The 21,034-nt window shown below is 39.0% G+C and overlaps 2 protein-coding genes and 1 long non-coding RNA gene across 3 annotated transcripts in view; 2 read left to right on the top strand and 1 right to left on the bottom strand.

The window, feature by feature from the left end:
- Positions 1 to 103: 103 nt before the first annotated feature.
- LOC122883633 lies at positions 104 to 10,362 on the top strand. The gene is made up of 3 exons (XR_006379672.1): positions 104 to 269; positions 3,433 to 3,540; positions 9,931 to 10,362. It is a non-coding gene; the product is annotated as an uncharacterized LOC122883633 (long non-coding RNA).
- cebpb (CCAAT enhancer binding protein beta) lies at positions 3,986 to 5,432 on the top strand. Its single transcript, XM_044212608.1, is given in 2 exon segments — positions 3,986 to 4,495; positions 4,497 to 5,432. Coding segments are annotated over 2 exon segments (888 nt in total). The 5' UTR covers positions 3,986 to 4,069; the 3' UTR covers positions 4,959 to 5,432.
- Positions 10,363 to 17,920: 7,558 nt separating the features above from the next.
- The window catches only part of LOC122883628 (tyrosine-protein phosphatase non-receptor type 1-like), a 10,188-nt gene continuing 7,074 nt past the window's right edge, over positions 17,921 to 21,034 (bottom strand). Inside the window, exon 10 of the mRNA XM_044212603.1 lies at positions 17,921 to 20,199. Within this exon, the coding sequence (XP_044068538.1) occupies positions 19,908 to 20,199 (292 nt within the window). The 3' untranslated portion in view covers positions 17,921 to 19,907. The remainder of the gene's footprint in view (positions 20,200 to 21,034) is intronic.

The following is a 21,034-nucleotide window of genomic DNA, read 5'->3' as shown; positions in this document are numbered from 1 at the left end:
TCGTTGAGCGCAGCAGCCAATCACGGGACGGGAAAATGTTCCACATGCAGCCGAGTAACCAATGCGGGTTGCGAGGGGAAAGACCGCATTTCCTGACCCCACCCGTCCTATGTCTGGTGCCCGCTCTGCTCTCAGCCCTCTGCTGGACGCACAGTAGATGGATGGAGCTCTCTCTTTCTCTGTATACGTGATAAGAAGCACATAAAAAACGGCGACATCTGTCAGATTTTGTGATGCTACAGCTTTAACTATGGACAACATATAGTCAGGTGAGGTGTTAACAGCAGTAACGTTAGTGGAAGAAGGATTGAGACCTTTTACTTAAAGCGAAATTATGTAATGTTAACTTTTAAAATAAGAAATAACACATCCTTCCCCCTACAAATTCATTGTTGAATTCATAAGCATTTAAACGCACCCTTGCTCAATTCATTAGAGTCAGGGGTTTTGCTGCTACAGCCTCACATTTGTTTATGGTGGCTAATGTTAGCTAGCTAATGTTAGCTTACTTTAGATAGCTATTGCTGTTTAGCTAAAATTTATCTGATATTTCTGAGTCATTTGGCTGATCTTATGATTCTCCTCCACTTCCGTTACTGTTATCATACATTTTATCATTTACCATTATCCCGTAACAGCCACTTGTTGCCACTGTTGCTGCTGTTCAGTAAAAGTTGAATAAAATGGCCTTAAAGGGACAGCTCACCCAAAAATCAAAAATACATATTTTCCCTCTCACCTGTAGTGCTATTTATCCATCTAGATTGTTTGTGTGGTGTGAGTTGCAGAGTTTTTGAGATATAGGCCGTAGAGATGTCTGCCTTTTTTCAAATATAATGGGACTATATGGCACTCTGCTTGTGGTGCTTAAAGTGCCAAAAAAAATACATTTGAAAAACTCAACAGTCTCTTTCCAGAAATCATGACCCGGTTACTCGAGATAGTCTCAGTAGTGAGCAGTTTCATGTAGGAACTATCAGTCATTACATTGATGTAAAAATACTACTTCATTACAAGTAGGCTAAAGGCCCTAAATTCACAATTTTCACAAAAGTACACAAAAGTAGAGGCTTGTACTGTATTATTGGGTACTATACAGTATTTTAATGTTGCAGGTGTTCGAAATTAGGGTTATTTCAAATGAGTTAAAAAATATAGTGGAGAACATAAGTTATATTTCCCTTGGAAATGTAGTGGAGTAAGTATAAAGTAACATAAAATAAAGATACTCAAATAAAGTACAAGTGCCTCAAAATTGTTCTTAAGTACAGTACTTGGTTGTATGTACTGAGTTACTTTCCACCACAGGAGGTCGTTACTGAAAGCTGTCTCAGTCACTCCCCTGGCTTTTAACAATGCTTTTTATTGCATAAGCGTATGAAAGATATAAATCTGCATAGTAACCAGTAACTATAGCTGTCAAATAAATGTAGTGGAGTGAAAAGTGTAATATTTCCCTCTGAAATGGAGTGGAGTAGAAGTATAAAGTAGTATCAATTTGAAATACTCAAGTAAAGTACAAGAGTCTCAAAATTGTACTTAAGTTCAGTACTTGAGTAAACGTACTTGCAACGTAAATGTGCAACAACTAACAAAATGTGACCGTACAGTATCTTAATACTATATAAGTTCACTGTAGTGAACGGCAGTTGGGGATTGTGTAACTACAATAAGCACATTTACCTTTAATATTGCGTTACTTGTGCAAAACTTATTGTACTTTTTACTTCACTACATTTATCTTACTTTTAAATACAAACATTTGATCAGCTTATAAAATATTATGCACATTATATTTATTTATTTTTAACCACACAACAGTTTATACGGTAGTTTTACAGCCCCCGCCTAATCCTACACCGGAAAGGGGAGAGGGGTGTCGGAAGCTATTCAACCATCCAACAAGCACTCCTGATGAGTATATTGGCCCCAGGTATTAAGACATGAGTAATAATAAAACAATAATAAAATATAAATAATACTCTGACAGTGTGAAAGGGGCCATTCTGCATAGTTAGTACTTATTCTTCACAGGACTTTTACTTGCAATGGTGTGTATTTTACATTCTTACTTTTACTTTAAGTAACAGATCTGAGTACTTCAAAATGTGTGTCCAAGGCTGGATTACCAAGCAGGCAACTGACCCCCAGGGGTCTCAAAAGTCCCAGGTTCACTATGTGCCAAGTGATTTAGCTAATTTGTTTAATTGCAAATTTGTCAGGGAATGCACCAGTATATTACAATATCAACTAAATAGGTCCCACATTATTAGCTAATCTTGTGGCCTGGTTTTGTAGAGGGACTATGTGTCAGAATCTAGTTTTAGGACCTTTATTATTAAGAAAACCTGGGGTCAGGTGGTGTTTTCCCAGCACACGAGTCCTGTTGACTTTCTGGGTCTCTGGACATATAATGAAGCTGACATGTGCCTGCTGTGTCACTGTACTTAAAACTTGCAGACGACAGGGCGCATACACAACAGATTTGGAGTGGTAGGTCAGTAGTGGCCCAACAGAAAAGTTTTGCCCCAGGGCCTCCAAACATGTTAATCCGGCACTGTGTGTGACTTGTCTATGGAGTCAACAGTTGTGCAATCAACAGCAGATAGCAGTTAATCCAAACAAAAAAGGAAAATAATACAGCCTTTGAGTCACAGAATAAACTGTGCATGGGTATGCGGGGGAACCAACTGATAAAAGGGAAGAGTGTATATTTCTGGGGAAAGCAAGAGATGTTTTGAAGACATACTCAAACAGAAAAGTGTTTTTGGCTGCACCCCAGTGAAACAGTTTATGGAGAGATATGCATGTCCTAAACATTTATAGTCACCCTGTTGCTGTAACGTGCTTATGTATATTCTTGCAGCTCACCACAAGGTGGCAGTAAGACCTCACATTAAATCCACATCACAGCTCTGATCACAAATTGTGCTGTATATCTCAAGAGCTGAGAGTCAAGTTACGAACAGGTTGTGTGCATTTAGGCTCATTAGACCTTCGTGTATATGATACCAAGACCTGTTTTGGCACCTGAGCCAAGGCACCGGGTCTGGTTATTATCACTTGTTTGTGGGCTATTTATTGTTAAATTTAATGCTCTGAGAGCAAAAGCCCGATGCTCCGTGAGATATTTGTAGAAAATGTTATTGAGAACACACTGAACCTTTTCACACATAAACCAGACTGACTAAATTTCTCATAACACCCACCCTGACCCTCATACAGTATTGGAGTGGATGCATCATCTTGTGTGGTTTCACCACACAACAAAATAGACAGACTGGTTTCAACTGGTGAATGTTGTGGGGAAACATCTGTCTGGAGATGTGTCCAGGGCTGCTTTCGTGAGAATGTTGTTAATGAGATAATTACGCATGAACTTAGAAAATGGTTACCACTAAGTGGGATTTTTCTGTTATGTTGTGTCTGTAGATGGCGTGAATGGACGTGCTGTCATCAACTGCTGGTTAAAAGTAAGCCTATGCACCATTTTGTTATGGCAGATGTCGCCCAGCACTCTGGATTAAGTGACTGCTGTTGGTTTGTATTTTCACTTTTTATGTCTGTTTTAGTTGTCTTTGTGTCCTTATGAGAAATTAATGAAAACCACTACGGTTGCATTTCCCCTCTTTATTCTGCTGTTGCAACCCAAAGTCTATAACTCAAATAACTGTCAAAAATGGCACACAAAAAAAGCAGATAAAGTTGTGTTTTTTTTTATTATGTCCAAACACAACTAGTTGAATGGGGAAAGGTCCCCTAAAAGTAGCACAGGTTGTCCGGTTGGCTCATCGCTGCGCGTCACACACCTGCCCAGCGAAACCCCGCCCCTCGCTTCTAATAAAACACCCCGAGACAGGAAGACCTGTCAATTCCTCTCAAATCCATACGTGCAGTCTCTTCAAAGTATTTTCCACTGCATGTTGTCACAGGCAGCGACACAGGGGATTTAAACTCACAATATTTCGACGCTTGAGCCATTTCACAACTGAGGCAACTGAACCAAAACCACTCTGGGCGTCTCATCTCAGCCCTCCATGCTCCTGCAATACGGCGGGTGTTAAGATCCATGGAAGTGGCCGGCTTCTACGACGAGGGCAGCTTTGCTATCCACAGTAGAGACAGTATTATCAGTCCCATTAGCAACGGCTCATACTGGAGGCTCGGTGACTCGATGACGGAGGTGGGCATTGAAGAGCGGGAGAGAGCGATAGACTTCAGCGTTTACCTGGATTCAGCCTTGCACTGTCCGCCGCAGCAGCAGCAGCAGCAGCAGGGGGACGTTTTCTCAGATTTCTTGGCGGAGAGCAACAAGATCAAGAGAGTTGCAGCTTTACAGAACTACAAGAACTACTCGCTGTTGAACGAGCTGGAGACGAGTCAGTGCGACAACTTGAGGGACCCCAGGGAGCCCTACGCGCTGGGTTACACTGAGCTGCAGGAGACCCGTGTGGATAGTGTGCTCAGCCCTGAACTCGTCGGGAGCCGCTACAGCTGCTGCTGCTGCTGCTGCTGCTGCTGCTGAGAGAGACGACAGCCAGGAAGACGCAAAGATGGAGAATGGGTCGTCTGGTTTTGACATGAGGTCCTACCTTCATTACCAGTCCACCAGCGGCAGTATTGGAAACATCTCCACTGCGTCCTCGACTTGCTCCAGCCCGCCCGGCACACCTGCCCCGTCAGGTAAAAGCAGGTCACCATCGCACAGTGGCAAAATGTCCAGCGGGAAAGCAAAGAAACGCCTGGATAAGGACAGTGAAGAGTACAGGGTGAGGCGGGAGAGGAACAACCTCGCCGTGAGGAAGAGCAGGGACAAAGCCAAAATGCGTAACTTGGAGACTCAACATAAAGTGCTGGAACTGGCTGCAGAGAATGATCGTTTACAAAAGCGTGTAGAGCAGCTGTCCAGAGAGCTGGCCACCCTGCGCAACCTGCTCTCTGCCACCGGACAATGTTAGAAACCTCCAGCAGAGACTCCACACGGATCTCTGGGCTGCTTGTCTAATCATTGATGAACTTAAGAGCCGGAGGTGATCTACTGAACAAGTGTTGAAAACGGTACGCTTCACAGGTGAAGACAGTGACCACCAGTTTACAAGGACGCTTTGAATGGGACTGTAGAAGTGGGTACATGGATTGCGCAATCATTCACGATTCTTCACATGTCACCTTAGCTTTTTTCTCAGATGTAATTTTGTGTATGCAGTATTTCTGTGCAGGTTTTACATACATGTGAGTGAATTTCTACATTTTGTGTATCTGGAGCAATGGTTGTCAAGGGAAGAGTTGTGCTGCAGTGAAATGATGCAACTCTTTGTAATAGTATTGGCAATGAATGAAATAAGTCTAATTATTTAATATTAAAAGGGGAAATGCTTTGATTGTACTTGATATTTTATTGAATTAAACAGATTTATACTTTGTCTAAACAATTTCATTTGTATTTTCTTTTCTGTCCTTTTTGATGCAGGTGTAAGCTCAGATTGACTGACTGACTGACTGACAGGGGTGTTATGCTTGGCTTACATAGTTAAACTCATAATAGTCAGACAGTGTATTACCATGTATGTCAATTACAACATATTGCAGATAAAAATAGGCTTGATAATGAGGCAAATTTGCAATCTTTAAATCCGGGCCAATATGCCAAAATTGAAAGAGACATCAACATACTGTAGGTATTTGATGTTTCTTTTTGGACATAGAGTGAATTTTATGAATCTAGTCATCACCAGTAAGGCTACAGACATTTAAATAATGCTTCACATCACCATTTTTATCATTCATTATCATTTGGCATTCAGTGGTTTAATCAGCGCAGTTTGGCGATAGAAACCGCCTCAGTTACTGAATCGAGAATATAACATGAGGATTTGTGTGTAAATGTGTTTTTCTATTGCCATTAAATACAATAGAACGGTGAAGTGTAAAAAAAAAAAAAGAAGAAACAGACTCTCCACACTATTATTGGGTAAGTCTTAATGCCACCACCATTTGCATTCTTCTGTTTACTCATTGATTTCACACAAAAGTCCTCAGATCCTGAATTCAACCAATTTAAACTGAAATGATACTGCTGAGAGCAGCAGAAAAAAAAAACACACTCACACTGCACGCAGCACAGAAATGTTAGCTTTATCTTTAGCACACGGCTCTGTCAATAGTCTGCTGGGTCCACTGGCCCAGAGAGGGGTTCAAGGTTGCATGGAAATTAATCAGCAACTAACCTCACACCACCTCAGGTCTCGCTTCAACAGCAAAGACCTGGCTGGGAGTCAGTGCAGCAGAGATACGAATAATCCCGAGTAAACCTCATTTAACCCTCAAGTGGAAAACCTTCAGCAGAAAATGTAGAAGTTAAAAATGGGAGTGACAAAGTATGTTACACCAGACATGACAGATAAGTTGACAATTGGTTTGCAGTGGAATTTACCAAGCCCTCAGATTGCATTTCACTGTGTGCACAATATGAAACATATCTGTCAGCAAACCCGAGATAGAGGAGATAAAGAAAGAGGCATGGTAGGATTTGTATGTGATCCATAACAATTCAGGGTGGGGAATGTTTTCCAACTCTCACTTCAAACAGCAGCGAAGAGGAAAAACCACCTCTGCTAGTTTTTCAAGCAGGGACACTTTTACTATATTGGCACTGAAAAGTCATATTATATCCTATAAATAAAGTATAAAAACTATTGCTGTTTTGTACAGTGAGAGATGACATTTTGAATGTAGTGGATATTTCAACACACTCAATGATGGAACAGTTTAGCTTTTAACTGTTGTGCAATATCCTCCCTTTCCAACACATCATCACTTGAAGAATGCTACACCCACAGTTAAAGAAGGCATTGTTATCCTCCATGTACATGACAATAGCTGTGAGTAGTTGTGGCCTGGCATTAGGCCTTAACTGGGTTCAAAACGGTGCAAGTAAACAAGATCATTTTTAACACATTTCAAGAAAAGTTTAAAGCATAATCAACACAACTGCAGAAACAAATTAATGTTTCAGATAATGTGTTAATAATAAAACATCCAACACTCTGTACAACACTGTTGTAACTTTTTCAGCATAGATCCGGCTCTAGCTGCTCTCGTCGTAGCCGTCAGTGTTGGCACTGATTCATTAAAACATTCTAGGCATTCTTTCTTCGATGACCCCATGTTTCCTATTGGAGCCCCACGCAGTCTTTCCCTGGTCCTGGCTCACATGCTGACAGGAGAGAGGGAAATTCCCACACAGGATGACCTCTTTTCTTGAAAGTTTAACCCAGCCCTCTTTCCACATTTTACCGTCAATGGGCAGTGTCTGTCCGTAAACTCCTCATTGCATCACAGCCCCTCCATAGGCCAACTGGCCTCCTAAAAACTCCTCTGATAAAGCAATACAAACACACACACACACACACACACACCTGTCACTCTAATGTTCACTCTGTACCAGTTGTTGAGAAATGGAAGGAATTTTTTTTTTACCATGAGTCATGTTAGAATGTTTTTTGACGCTTATTAGTAGTTGTTTGTTCCTTAAAACATTTTCATACATCGTCGTATCAGATTGTGTCTCCCAAATGAATCCACAAAGTTGGATGATGAAAACTCAGTCTTCTATTATTTAACACTTTTAATTATTTAATTTGGCTTTGGTCTAGATTGTCTGGGTGTCACAACCGCCTGCAGCCTACAGACGTGGGTGTTGGAGTGAAATTACATTATGAAACTGGATGGATTAGAGTTTTGTTGCATCTCCACACATAAGATAATTAAGAAACAGGTATGACGCATGTTCAAATGAATATGTGGTATAGAGCTGCAACAATCAGTCGATTAATTGTTTAGTCGTTCGACAGAAAATTAATTGGCTTCTCTTTTGATAATCAAATAATCGTTTTAGTCATTTTTTAAGCAAAAAATGTCAAATATTTGCTGTTTCGAGCTTCTCAGATATGAGGATTTGATGCTTTTCTTTGTCACACCTGATAGTGAACTGAATATCTTTGGGTTTTTGACTGTTGGTCAGACAAAACAAGACATTTGAAGACGTCACCTTGGTCTGTGGGAAATTATAACGGGCATTTATTTGACTATTTTCTGGCATTTTATAGACAAAATGATTAATCAATAATAAAAATAATGGTTAGTTGCAGCCCTAATATGGTACTTTGTAATAACAAAAATGCTGAACCAACATTTAGCTGCTGTTGGTTTAATGTGGCTGTGACAGTTGCTTCATAACGTCTAAACAATCAAAACTTTTTCATCACACCAATTACAAAACGCAAACTAGCACATAACACAGTAATTTCTATTTTCTGTTCATTTTCAATTGAAATTTGCAGCTAAAAAAATAATGTTGACATAGTTTATCAATGCATTTAAAAGGATAAGGCTGGCAATATTCAATGTTTTTATTACAGTCAACAAATCCCACTAAAAGACCAAAACCAACTGGGTGTTACTCCAGTCCATCTATCAATAGTTTCCAACTTCCCTTATTTGTTTCTCCCTTTGCAATATGTTTTTGGAATGATTTATGTACTGATTCCAGGCACTTTGGCTGATTGTTTTAGAGATTAGAGCAAAACATTAAGGATAAGGCATTTTTCTATATTTCCTTTACCATCAACAAATCCCATGAAAACACCAAAACAAACAATCCATTAGTCTGTGTCTCAATGCTGTCTGACATCCCTACCCTCCTGTCTGTAGCCCTTAGCCCAAAGATGTAAATCTTAGTTACATTTTCTAAAAGAGCTGGGCCCTGTAGTTTTTAGCAAACTTCACTCAAACAGGAATAAATAGCGTATTTGTTGGGTCAGCCACGGATTAATACACATTTGGTGCTCTGGTGATTATTTACAGCAGCAGGACGGTGTATCTGGGACTGAGTCAAAATAAACTACATTGTTGATGTTCATCATAATGAGGCGACATGTCACCCAGGGCAACAGTATGGCTCATTGGTGTGATTTTAGTATTTTGGGGACAACAATGGAGCTCTATGGCACAGAGGAAGAAGCTATGTCAGGCTTTGGCTACACATATAATACTTAGTAGGATCAATTCATTGTCGGTTTTGTTCTTTTCATTAGATTTGTTGAAAATAAGAAAAATATAGAATATTAACAAAGTTATCCTTTAACTGATCATCTGTTTCTGACAGACACCACTCTCAGTTAGTTTCTATTTTATCTACCGGATCTATTTTGCTATTTACAAAATTACACAATTAAGCTGTGGGATACCTCAAAGTTCTATTCTGAGTCCTGTTTATTTTCTAATTAGGCTTCATTTTTTCCTTTAATCAGCTTAAGATGAATGCAGATAAAACTTAGTGGGTTATTTTTAACCCAGTGATACTCTAACTACTCTTTCTAAAATGTGTTATTATCTTGACAGTAGATCGGGAGTCAACTTTGAATCTGGTCATTATTTTTGAAAAACAGGTTTAAAGAGATGCTCAGTTGTGTTGTTTCTTCCATTTTAGGATCCATCCGCTTTAAATTTGTAAAAGTTGTTCATCAATAATCTTGTTTCATTTCACAAACTGACTTAACCAGAGCTAAAATTAATGATCATATAACCCCAATTTAGAGAACTTGCATTGACTTGCAGTTGTTTTAGAGTCATTTTAGAGTAACGCTCAGATATTGAAATGGTTTGTGCAGAAATATTTGAGCATGAAGCTGTAGATAATCTTTCAGAAAGTTTTAAAGCGAAAGATGATTCTTGATGAAACTTATGATTCTCAAGTCTAGACCAAAGACAAAAGGTGGTCAAGATGTCTGGGCCCCTAAACTCTGAAATACTCTATTGATAGTAGCCAAACCTGTGTCATCTTTTTATCCACAAAAAAACAGATATTTATAAATGTGATTTCTAAGTACTGGTGATTTTAACACCTTGATTTTGCTTGTTTAATTACAGTTCCTCCACTCACTGAAAGGGACACCGGATATCCGGACCATGGGTTGTAACGGGAAGCCAGACCGCCTGAGCTACGGTAAATGGACCAGAACATGATCTGTCTTGAAGTGCACCAAGATTTCAACATCTTTGTTCACTTCTGCTATTTTGCTGTAGATGACTGTGAAAACACAAAACTGACGTGCAGAAGTGACTTGCGGTCACTACACAGCAAGTATCACTGCCCATATCTTGTGTAACACCAGGCCATCCTTGCAAAATGAACACTGGCTTAATTATTAGAGCAACATTCATGTGTGAGAAGATATTTCAATACACTCGCTGTGTGCGAAGGTTTAATTGATGCTTTACACAGACAGGTGTTTCCTTACTGTATACAAAACACTGTAATGATGTATCATTAATAAATCAATTTATACATTAATATGTAAACGAAGCCTGATAGAACTTTACTTTCCACTGGGTTTTTACTAAAGTTTGGAAACTGCTAATTGAAAATGTTTAGTGCCATTTGGGACTAAATTGCAATTATGGTGATGTAGCTGCCTCTCATGTTAAGATAATAAAAAATAAAGATTTCATCACTGTTCCAAAAAAAGACATAAATTGCTATACAAATACCAAAAAGGCCTCTGAGGAGGATCCCCCAGAACACTCTTGTATATATTTGAAACGTTTATTCCGCACACACCATTTCAAGTGACACCTGCTCTTACAAAATGTTAAAATATGACCAAATTCTGATTATTTTTCGATAGTAGGACGTACTTTATTGATAGAAGGCAGTGGAAGAGGACATACTCACATTGTGTACTTAAAAGTAGCAATACCACAATGCAAATACATCCCGTTATGATATTGATATATTATATTATTGGATTAATATTACGAATGCATTAATAGGTACATATCATTTTACTGTTGTATTTGGTTGAGGTTGAGCAAAAATAATAACTTTATACGCTGTATACTACGCTGGTAGTTTAATCTATAGCAATGCATCATATGATGATCATCAAGATGATCATATGATTTGTGTGTAAAATCTTAATATGTAAAAAAACAACTAACTCTTGCTGTCAAATAAATGTAACTGAGTACAAAAGTGTCATATTTCCCTCTGAATTGTAGTGGAGTAGAAGTATAAAGTAGTGTAAAATGGTGATGGACATTCTGACAGATGTTTGCGGATGACATTGTGATTTGTAGTGAGAGCAGGGAGCAGGTGGAGGAAAATCTAGAGAGATGGAGGTCTGCTCTGGAAAACAGAGGAATGAAGCTTAGCCGCAGTAAGACAGAATACATGTGCGTCAATGAGAGGGACCCAGGTGGAACGGTGAGGTTACAGAGAGCAGAGGTGAAGAAGGTGCAGGACTTTAAGTACTTAGGGTCAACGGTTCAGAGCAATGGAGACTGTGGAAAAGAGGTGAAGAGGCGAGTGCAAGCAGGTTGGAAGGGGTGGAGAAAAGTGTCAGGTGTGTTGTGTGATAAAAGAGTATCAGCAAGAATGAAAGGAAAGGTGTTCAAGACGGTGGTGAGACCAGCGATGTTGTACAGCTTAGAGACAGTGGCACTGAAGAAAAGACAAGAGGCAGAGCTGGAGGTAGCAGAGCTTAAGATGTTGAGGTTCTCTTTGGGAGTGACGAGGACGGAAAGGATCAGGAATGAGGACATCAGAGGGACAGCTCATGTTAGACGTTTCGGAGATAAAGTCAGAGAGGCCAGATTGAGGTGGTTTGGACATGTTCAGAGGAGAGACTGTGAATATATTGGTAGAAGGATGCTGAGGTTGGCGCTGCCAGGCAGGAGGTCTAGAGGAAGACCAAAGAGGAGATTTATGGATGTAGTGAGAGAGGACATGAAGTTAATTGGTGTGAGTGAAGAGGATGCAGAGGACAGGGTTAGATGGAGGCACATGATTCACTGTGGCGACCCCTGAAAGGGAACAGCCGAAAGGATAAGAAGAAGAAGAATTTCCGACATATTAAATGATGAACTGGTAACATTTTCCCCAATCAATATTCAATATAATTGTGAATATGAGTTCTTTCAGTCATTCAGGGTCACCTCACAATAAGAAAATCATCCACAGTCAACAAACACTTCTCACCAGATATGAGCCAACACTGATTTAACACATTATTATATGATACACTATTATCATACTGGCTCCTCCACACAGACCTGAGTCTTTTCTTATGTAGTTCACTATTGCAGGACTTTATAAAAAGGAAGACATCCAAGGTGCCGAAGTTTCTAGCAATATAGAAAGTTCAGCCCATTGCACGATTCCTCAAACCTCTCCTAAAAAACTTTCCTAGATTACTAGACACTCTGACACACTGGTCAGTTAAGCTAATGTCCTTTTTTTTTTTTTTTTTGACAACCACGCCACAGAAATTTAGATTGTTATGGAAGTGAAAATGTGTCTATTTAAGAAATGCTACCACTCATTGTGCAAATGCATGGCATGAGAAGGGCACTTACTGTAAGCAGCTCTGCAAATCAATTTTAATATTAACTGGTATAGCAGCTATTGATTGACATTATTGTCAACTATTGACTATGACTATTGTCATTCTATAGGTTTGTGTGAACTGTCACTGACAATTATGCAGGGAAAAAGGTTATATTCAGTTATTTAATGCTAATTCAAACGAAAGGTAGACCCACCTAAAAGGGGCAAAAAATTGCATGATATTATTATTATTATTTTTGTTATTATAACTATAGTTTTGTCCTTGTTTGTTTTTTGTTTGTTTGTATTGTGTTAAGTTCTGTATGTTACCCATACCATCTGTATGTCTGTCCTTGTGTATTTTATTGTTTCTATTATTGTATCTGTAAAGTCACTATCCGTGTTTTGTATAATAATAACAAAAATAATAATAAAAACAAATAAAAGGGGCATGTATTAAGACAGGAGAGATGTGAATTTAGACCAGTGATATGAAGATAAAAGATAGATGGAGTTTTTTTCCTCTGATCTTGTGACTGCATGTAAGACAGCCTAAAGGGGAATATTTTAAAAATGAAACAGCTGCTCCTGTAATCAGTAAAATCGGTAAAATGTACAGTAAATTCTCAGCTGTACACTCAAGAAATCACAGATACCAGCTTCATATAATAGTAGTTGTCATTTGTGGGCTTTGACAAGTACAGATTACTCAACAGGAAATAGGGTGTGTTGATGCTGGTGGCAGCCATGAAAACATTCACCACCCACACTAGCTTAACAATGTGGCCATCCTCACGTTCACCATGTCTTACCTTTCACCTCATTCCCAAAAAGTTGTTGTTGCAAACAGAATCACTGACAAGCATATGTGTGTGCATATGTGTGTTCATATGTGTGTGCTTCTGTCACGGAGTCAGTGTTGCATCAGTAAAAGAAAAAACTCACAATCACACGTCACACACCACTATTTGTCGTCTTTCACCGCAGTTACTGTGAAAAAAACATCAACAATAACCCAAAAGAACACCATGGAGACAACTGTGGTTAGGCAGGCAGGTCAGCCAGCTTTGTTTACATGTGGACCATATGTCAAAATCAACGTCACTCCTTGCTGTGTTCAGCAAGAGGAAGGATGCGGGAGCTTTGTAGAGGAAGCACCAGCTCCAGCCTCTTAGTATTTACGCTATGACCTACATGCGTGAACTTAGCCTATGACAGTCGAGGTACTATATGTCACATCGATGTCTGTGTCTGACGGTTGGTCTTCAACAGCAGCAGCCAGGGGGACAGGAACAGGAACAGGAACTGCTCACGGGTGAATGTCTTAACAGACGTAACCAAAGACTTAAGACTAAGACACTGCAGTTTAATGAGAACAACACAGTGCTTTTACATTTCAGATAATAACAATCATGCTGTGTGGTTAGGAAAAGCAGTGATATTCTTAAGAACACCATGTTTAAGTAAGGAATAAAGGGTGGTCTGATGCCAGTGGTGAAGTACTCAGATCCTTTACTTAAGTACCAATACCACAATGTAAAAAGTAGAAGTCCTGCTTTCAAAATCACACTTAAGTACAGAGGTATTATCAGCAAAATGTACTTAAATGATCAAAAGTAAAAGTACTTTTTGCAGAAAAATGGCCTCTGTGACTGATATATTATCACATTATTAGAATAATACTGATGCATTAATGCCTAAGTAGCATTTTACTCTTATAGCTGGTCGAGGTGGAGCTAGTTTTAACTACTTTATATACAGTTAGCTACAGATGGGTGACAAATTAAAGGAAAAACCAACATGAAGTGTCTTAGTATGGAGTCAGGTCACCACGAGCCTCCAGAACAGCTTCAGTGCTCCTTGCCAAGTCTGTGGAACTCTGTTGGAGGGATGAACACCATTCCTCCACAAGATATATATACATTTATATATACAACCTTTATTTAATCAGGTCATCTCATTGAGAGCAAGAGAGACCTGAGTACAGCAGATAGAAAGAAAAACAAACATAGCCAGACATAACAAAGGGACATGTAGCATCAGAGACAGCCACAGACATCACTAAATAAAGTTTATATTATATCATTTGGTCTTATGGAGATGGTGGTGGAGAGCATTGTCTTACATGTTAGTTCAAAATCCTCCATAGGTGTTCAACTGAGTTGATATCTGATGACTGTAAAGGCCGAAGCATTTTATTCACATAATTTTCAAACTCACCTAACTATTCGGTGAGCCCTGGTGCACAGAAGCATCTGCATTTTATATGTTTCTCTACTCTTTTATTCAAGTTTTTCCTTTAATTTGTCCCCCGTCTGTAGTTTAGTCCAGTGGTTCCCAACCTAGGGGCTGGGCCCCTCCAGAGGGTCAAAGATAAATCTGAGGGGTCGTGAGATGATTAATGGTGTAGGAAAGTTGAACAGTTGTTTGAATTAAACCATCTGAGAAGTTTAGAAAGCAAATCTCTCTTCAGTGGAACTGCTAACGACTGCTGACAAGTGGCCCCAACTAGACCTTGCATTTTTAGTGAGGAGTCACAAGCCAAAAAAGTTGGGAATCACTGGTTTAATCTCAAGCAAAATGCAAATACCTCAAAATTGTACTTAAGGACAGTTCTTGAGTAAATGTGCTGAGTTACTTTCCACCACTGGTTGATACTGAAAACTGTCTAAGACTTATTCACTCCCCTGGATTTTTTAAGTTTTGAAATGATAAGGGCATGAAGAAACATGATACACCTGACAGTGTACTCACACTTCCTAGTATCAAGTGTCCATTGTACAGCACTGGTGTGTGTTCATGACTCAGACTTTGCAGAGTCACACTTGGAAAGATCTGACTCCCCTCTCATTCAGGAATTTCCTGATCCCTGCTTGGCTCCCTGCGAAAATGATCTGCAGGCTACAAAAGTGACTTACAGTCAAAGATCGTCCCACCCTCCCTCACAGCTGGCCAGCTATTGGGAAGTTCCAGGTTAATAACTAAACTGAGGACACATGCTGAAAGAGTCAGCAAGGCAGGGCAGATATCCCTTTTGGTCGATTGTGAATGTGGAGTCAGCATTGTGCACAATTTGGCTGAGTAAGGAGGCACTGTAGGAAAACACATAGTGCACTTTTGTTCAAGTCACTTTTTTTTGAGAGCTGTCATATTCTGATCTAAGAATTTAAATTTCTCACCAAAAACACAAACATTAAAATGTGTAGGCCTGTGAGATGACATACATAGATATGACATTTATTCAAAATAATACTGAACTTATTTATAATTAGTAAAGTAACAAAATGGCAAAACTTAGCATGAGTCATGACAACACTGTCAGATCAAACAACTGTGGCTATAAGATGAGTTCCAGTCCCTGGTCACACCTTGATTGTAGTTTTCCTACTGCAGATGAGTGCAGCGTGTTCCATCTTGCCTGCTTGCTTTGACGTCAGCAGAGCGGTGGTTGGGAGTGCTATTACTCACTCTGTTTAAGTTGCATTCCTGTACAGCACGTACCAGTGCCTGCTTCTTATTTCCCAAACAGGAAGTTCTAGCCAGGACTGTTGCCAAATTATCTGTACTACACCAGTGTGGTGGAATTTACTCAAGCGTGTGTCTCAAGACATCTTCTTCCTTCATTTAGTGTTCACCTAAACCTAAACCTGAACTCTATGTCTTGGGCCTTGTTTAGTTGAGCTGTTTGGACATCAGTCTTTAAGTTTTGTGTGTGCGTATAAAAAGGAACTGGGTGTGTTTCCACAACAAAATGTTGAGAAACAATTTTATATCAGTAATGCTTGTGGTGAGACTGGCCAGAATAGATACTGGAAGAAGTCCAATTTTGGAAGGTTGAGAACATGAAAAAAAATTCTTCGTGTAGTTGGAAGCAATTTGAATTTGAATTTGAGAGCAATAGCTGTGGCGTACGTAATCATAATTCCCTTAAAAACCGAAGGCAGTGTATGTTGTGCCAGTAGAGGATCATTCCCAACTCCAGTTCACTGTAAGTTAAAAGATTCTATTTGCTGAGCAAACCCAGGTTCAATACAGAAAACAGGAAAGAGTGGGCTGCAACAAAAGCCAAGGCTCCATATTGACGGAGAGAAGCATCAGAGAAGCAGCGAGCTTCACAGTCCCACAGAGCCACCTTGTGGTGTTTTTACAACACTTCACTCAGCCCCTCTGGAAGCAGACAATAACAGTACTCACAATGTTAAATACATCTTCTGCAACATAATAAAGGGTGTGATTTTTCAGCACCCTTTATTAGTTATAACTAATGTCTTTATTAATTATTAATACATAATTCAAATTTTTTATAGATACGTTATAAACCATCAATATTAACTATTTAACTGTTTGACCACTTTTTTTCTACAAAAGAGCTGTAGACAATGGACCAAAATCTATTTATTAACAACTCATTAACACTTGTAACTGCAGAGTTAATTATTAAATCCTTTAGTAATGACTTATTAACATTTATAACTATTAGAATGTAAGAAACCCCTGAGCAAGTATTAATGAATTAATCTGGCAAACCAAAAATTGTTCTGATTAATGTCCTATAACTAATCTATAAAGCATTAGTAAACAACTCATTAAAAATTAATAAAGCCAACTTATAAGCCCCTTATAAAAGGTGACTTATTATAAAGTGGTAACCAATACTTCTGAGCCTTCAAATGTGGTTATTTTGTTTAGTGTGCAGCAGCTTTTCATTGATTGATGACTTGAAGTTATTACTGATTATCATTAAAATGACAAGAACCAGAAGAACTGAGCACATTACTACTGTTGTTACATTCAATTTCAATTCAATTTTATTTATATAGCGCCAATTCATAACAGAAGTTATCTCATTGCGCTTTTCCTATGGCAGCAGGTTTAGACCGTACTCTTTATAATATTAATTACATCTTCACTCTCGCTGTCAGTTAGTTAGATTAGATTAGTTAGATTTTAAAGTGCTATTGCACTTTTATTTGCATTATTGAATTTGGGGCAACTCATTAACTGCACTGCGACTTCACTATAACTGTATTTCTTGTGTATTATTGTGTGTCTAATTGTGTTTCATTATATCTTATTTCATTTAACATTTCTTTAACGTCCATTTCTCCACGTTACATAAATCACTTTGAATTGTCTCTGAGTTTAAAGGTCCTACATAAATACCCTTGCTTTGCCTACCTACTATACATTATTCAACAATAGCTGCTACAGGTCAGATTAAAATAATACAAAATATTATTCATGTTTTTGATTCATGCAGTTTGTTACTATGAAGCTGTTTCATTAGATGTGACACGTTCATTATAATATCTACATGCAACTCGTGATGACAAACGGAAAAGTGGAAAAACCACTTCAACATCTTCTCATTCTGGTCACAGAAAAATAAACCCAGACAACTGTAAACACTGAAACGACCACAGTGATGGAAGCCGCCAACTTAATGCAGCTGATTAGTGGTTTGATTTTTCAGTAAGACACATCAGCGTTTTCTATTCATATTACCAACCCAACAATGAGATAAAAACACAGTGATGTGTGATGTTTTATTACCATAGTCATTGTTCAGAAGTAAGACTGAGAATGAGGTTATAGACATAAATCTGTTCGAAAAACCAGAACAAATCAACAGTAGACTTTTTTTTTTAAAAAAGGAAAACAACAAATGTAAATAAAAAAATACATGTTTTGAGCTCAGCATAAGTATAGAAAAATCAGGAAAACCTGGTGCAATAGCTGCACAGGTGCTTAATCCCTTGCTAAAGCAGAACAAAAAAAACAAACAAAAAAAAAAACAACTCAGCACACTGAAACCTGATTTGAAAACAAAATATATATATATCTAATAAGAGTGTGTCCTTGGAGAGGACATTTATACATTCTAAAGAAAGGTACAGCTGTCGGACTCAAGTACTGAACTTTGTCGAGTCACAAAGGTAAACTGAATACTAGCAGCTTAGCTAATCTCTTTTTAGGACAAACCTGTTGATTCACAAATGCAGCATGCTAATAAAAAATAAAAAAAACGTAAATCATACAAAACAATATTGCCAGCTCAGGGCCACACCATGATACAACGGATCATCACTACAGTGTATTGTTTTCATCCCTGTGCTGGTGTTTGATTTTTGGTTTGTTCAAAATCCCTGGTTCCCCGTTCAAACTCAGAGTTTGATAAAAGTAAAGGGTGACACATTATTAAGTATTTGTATTGCTGGCGAAAGGAGTTGGGTGTTAGCTACTTTGTGTCTCATTAAGCTGGCATTCTTGTGCGCAACTTCACACATTACTTTACAATGTGTATCAGTTGCATTCAGGTTATGTTCCACATTCTCTTGGCATGAAAGGCCTCCACACAATTTTATCCACTGTGACAGAAAAGATGTTCTCCCAAACAGTAACTAAGCAAAAGCCAGGTGTTACCTTATTAAAAAAAAAATCTCAAGATGTCAAGACTTTTTCCAATTTCAATTTGAGAATGCCAGGCAAATGGAGAATGAGACATGTGACCCTGTCCCTGCACCATGGTGTTTTTAAAGAGACTTTTCTGTGTCACTGTTGAGCCACCAGGGAGAGAAAACGCAGAGAGAATCAGTTACCAGGAGGAAACCCGGTCTACATCTCACATTTGACATACTGTAAATGTATATTAATATTTCTCACTGAGTAGATTTAACTCAAGCATCAGTAGAAAGCTCCACTAACTACCACTCGCGCAAATGTACATACACAAACACACAAAACCACACACATACTGTATGTACTCAACTAGCATGCCTCCTGAAGCCCTACACAGGCCACTAGTGAGGACAGATAATTCACTGCCCACCCCAGCATGCATCTCTTATCTAGTGGGCACGGGGTTTCTTCCCTCTTACTTTCACATACTTCACCTTACTGTTGGGTTTAATATTGACCCATAACAAAAGAATAAACATTTTTTTTAAAAGTGTCTCCCTTACTGGCATATTTTCAGACAGGCTGGTCAAAAAATCTGGCTCTATGATTTCTTATCCATTTGTGTCAGCAAAAGAAAGTGAAATCCTAACGGACACCTCAGTAAAAGATGAAATGGAAGAACACATACACATTTGGTAAATAAGAGAGGAGACACGTAAAATTGGCTGATAGGCCATTCATCCTGATTCACAGAACAGGGGAGCTAAAACAAACCCTTTTCCTCTACAGACTACGTATCGTCTGTTGGGTCTGCGTATACGTCGGCACACATATTTGGGTTGTGACACCTGAAAAACTGAGGCCCTGAGCATCCAAGATGACATACTGATAGAGTGTTTGGGTGGGTAATAAGGATTGGCAGCCTGTTATTCCCAACCAACCAACCCCTCGCACTGCATTTGTAAAATAAACGAGTGAACCTGAATCTGCTGAAGTCCAAATAATCCACTCACTTGCAGAGTAAACCCAGAGTCAAAGCAGGCTGATTGGCCAGCCTAGTCCACTTTGCAACATCAGTGGAGAGACAGGGAGGAACAAAAAGGAGGAGGAAGGACAGACATTAGTGGAAATAGGCTCGATAGCAGGCGTAAGCACCGAGAGCCAGTGCTGTGCACAGGCACATGTTGGTTATTAGAGGGGACCAAGTCCCTGGTACAGGAGGGCTTTCCTTTGGCTGCTCCGTTGCCTCGGGCAGCTCCTGCTCCTCGGTCACGTGCTGCTGCTTGGATTTGGTTGGAGCTTTGGAGGTATGATCTTGGATTCCCATGTGGCCATCGAGCTGATCAGCATCATCAGGAGGAGGCTGGGGGGCAGCAGTGTTCCTCTTTCGCAGCTCCAACTCTTGTGAGGAACTGAATGTAAGAGAGTAAAGTAGAGTTAAGCTTTAATGTCCACAAGTTTGGTTTTATTAGATGGATATAACAGTTGAGAGATACAAGGATTTTTCCCTCCTGGAGGTGGTTGCACCAGCTCTTTGAAGTTCAAACATAGCAAAGTGTTTTCTAAATTGAAATGGGTTAAACCACACAAACTAGTTCTTGCGTAGAGCTACGTTGTTTAATAATGATGTAAACTGGGATTATTTTGATTTACATTTCACTAAAATAACTCAGCATACCTCCAATTACAAAACGTAATGCCAAAGACATTAGACTTAATGACCAAATTACGTCAGTTAGGTTAGCATAATCAGATATTTTCCACTCATTAAAACTGCATGAATCTAACGATAAAGGAAGGAATCTGTATATATATATATATGTCTGTCCTTCAAATTTGTCGACCACCGTTCATCCGATCGATTTAACACGAGTGTATTGTTGAGGACACTGGGAGTGCACACTGCAAGCTCTTGAGATCTACAGGACATATTGCATCTTGCAGCTGTGTTCTGACCCGTTTAAATAGTAGAAAATGCCAGACTTTTGTGCTGCTTTTGGATGTTCTAATGAAAGAAATGCCAAAAACCAAGCAACATAAATATCAGAAATTCATAATAAATCAAAAAATTGTTTCAAAGCTACAGACTTCACGCATTTGTGGCTACAGCTCAGTATCTCAAAATAGCATGACATTGACCACAAACCACATGTAATGCAGGTTTTGCTTTTACTAACATTTTAGACACAAAAAGCAAAAGACTGTTTACCGAGATGGGATTCAACTCCCTGCGGTGTCCTGCTTTAT

The sequence above is a fragment of the Siniperca chuatsi genome, linkage group LG10, assembly GCF_020085105.1.
Source record: "Siniperca chuatsi isolate FFG_IHB_CAS linkage group LG10, ASM2008510v1, whole genome shotgun sequence".
NCBI classification, from domain to species: domain Eukaryota; kingdom Metazoa; phylum Chordata; class Actinopteri; order Centrarchiformes; family Sinipercidae; genus Siniperca; species Siniperca chuatsi.
Note: the sequence above shows the minus strand (reverse complement) of the source record. Positions and strands in the feature narration are given on the sequence as shown.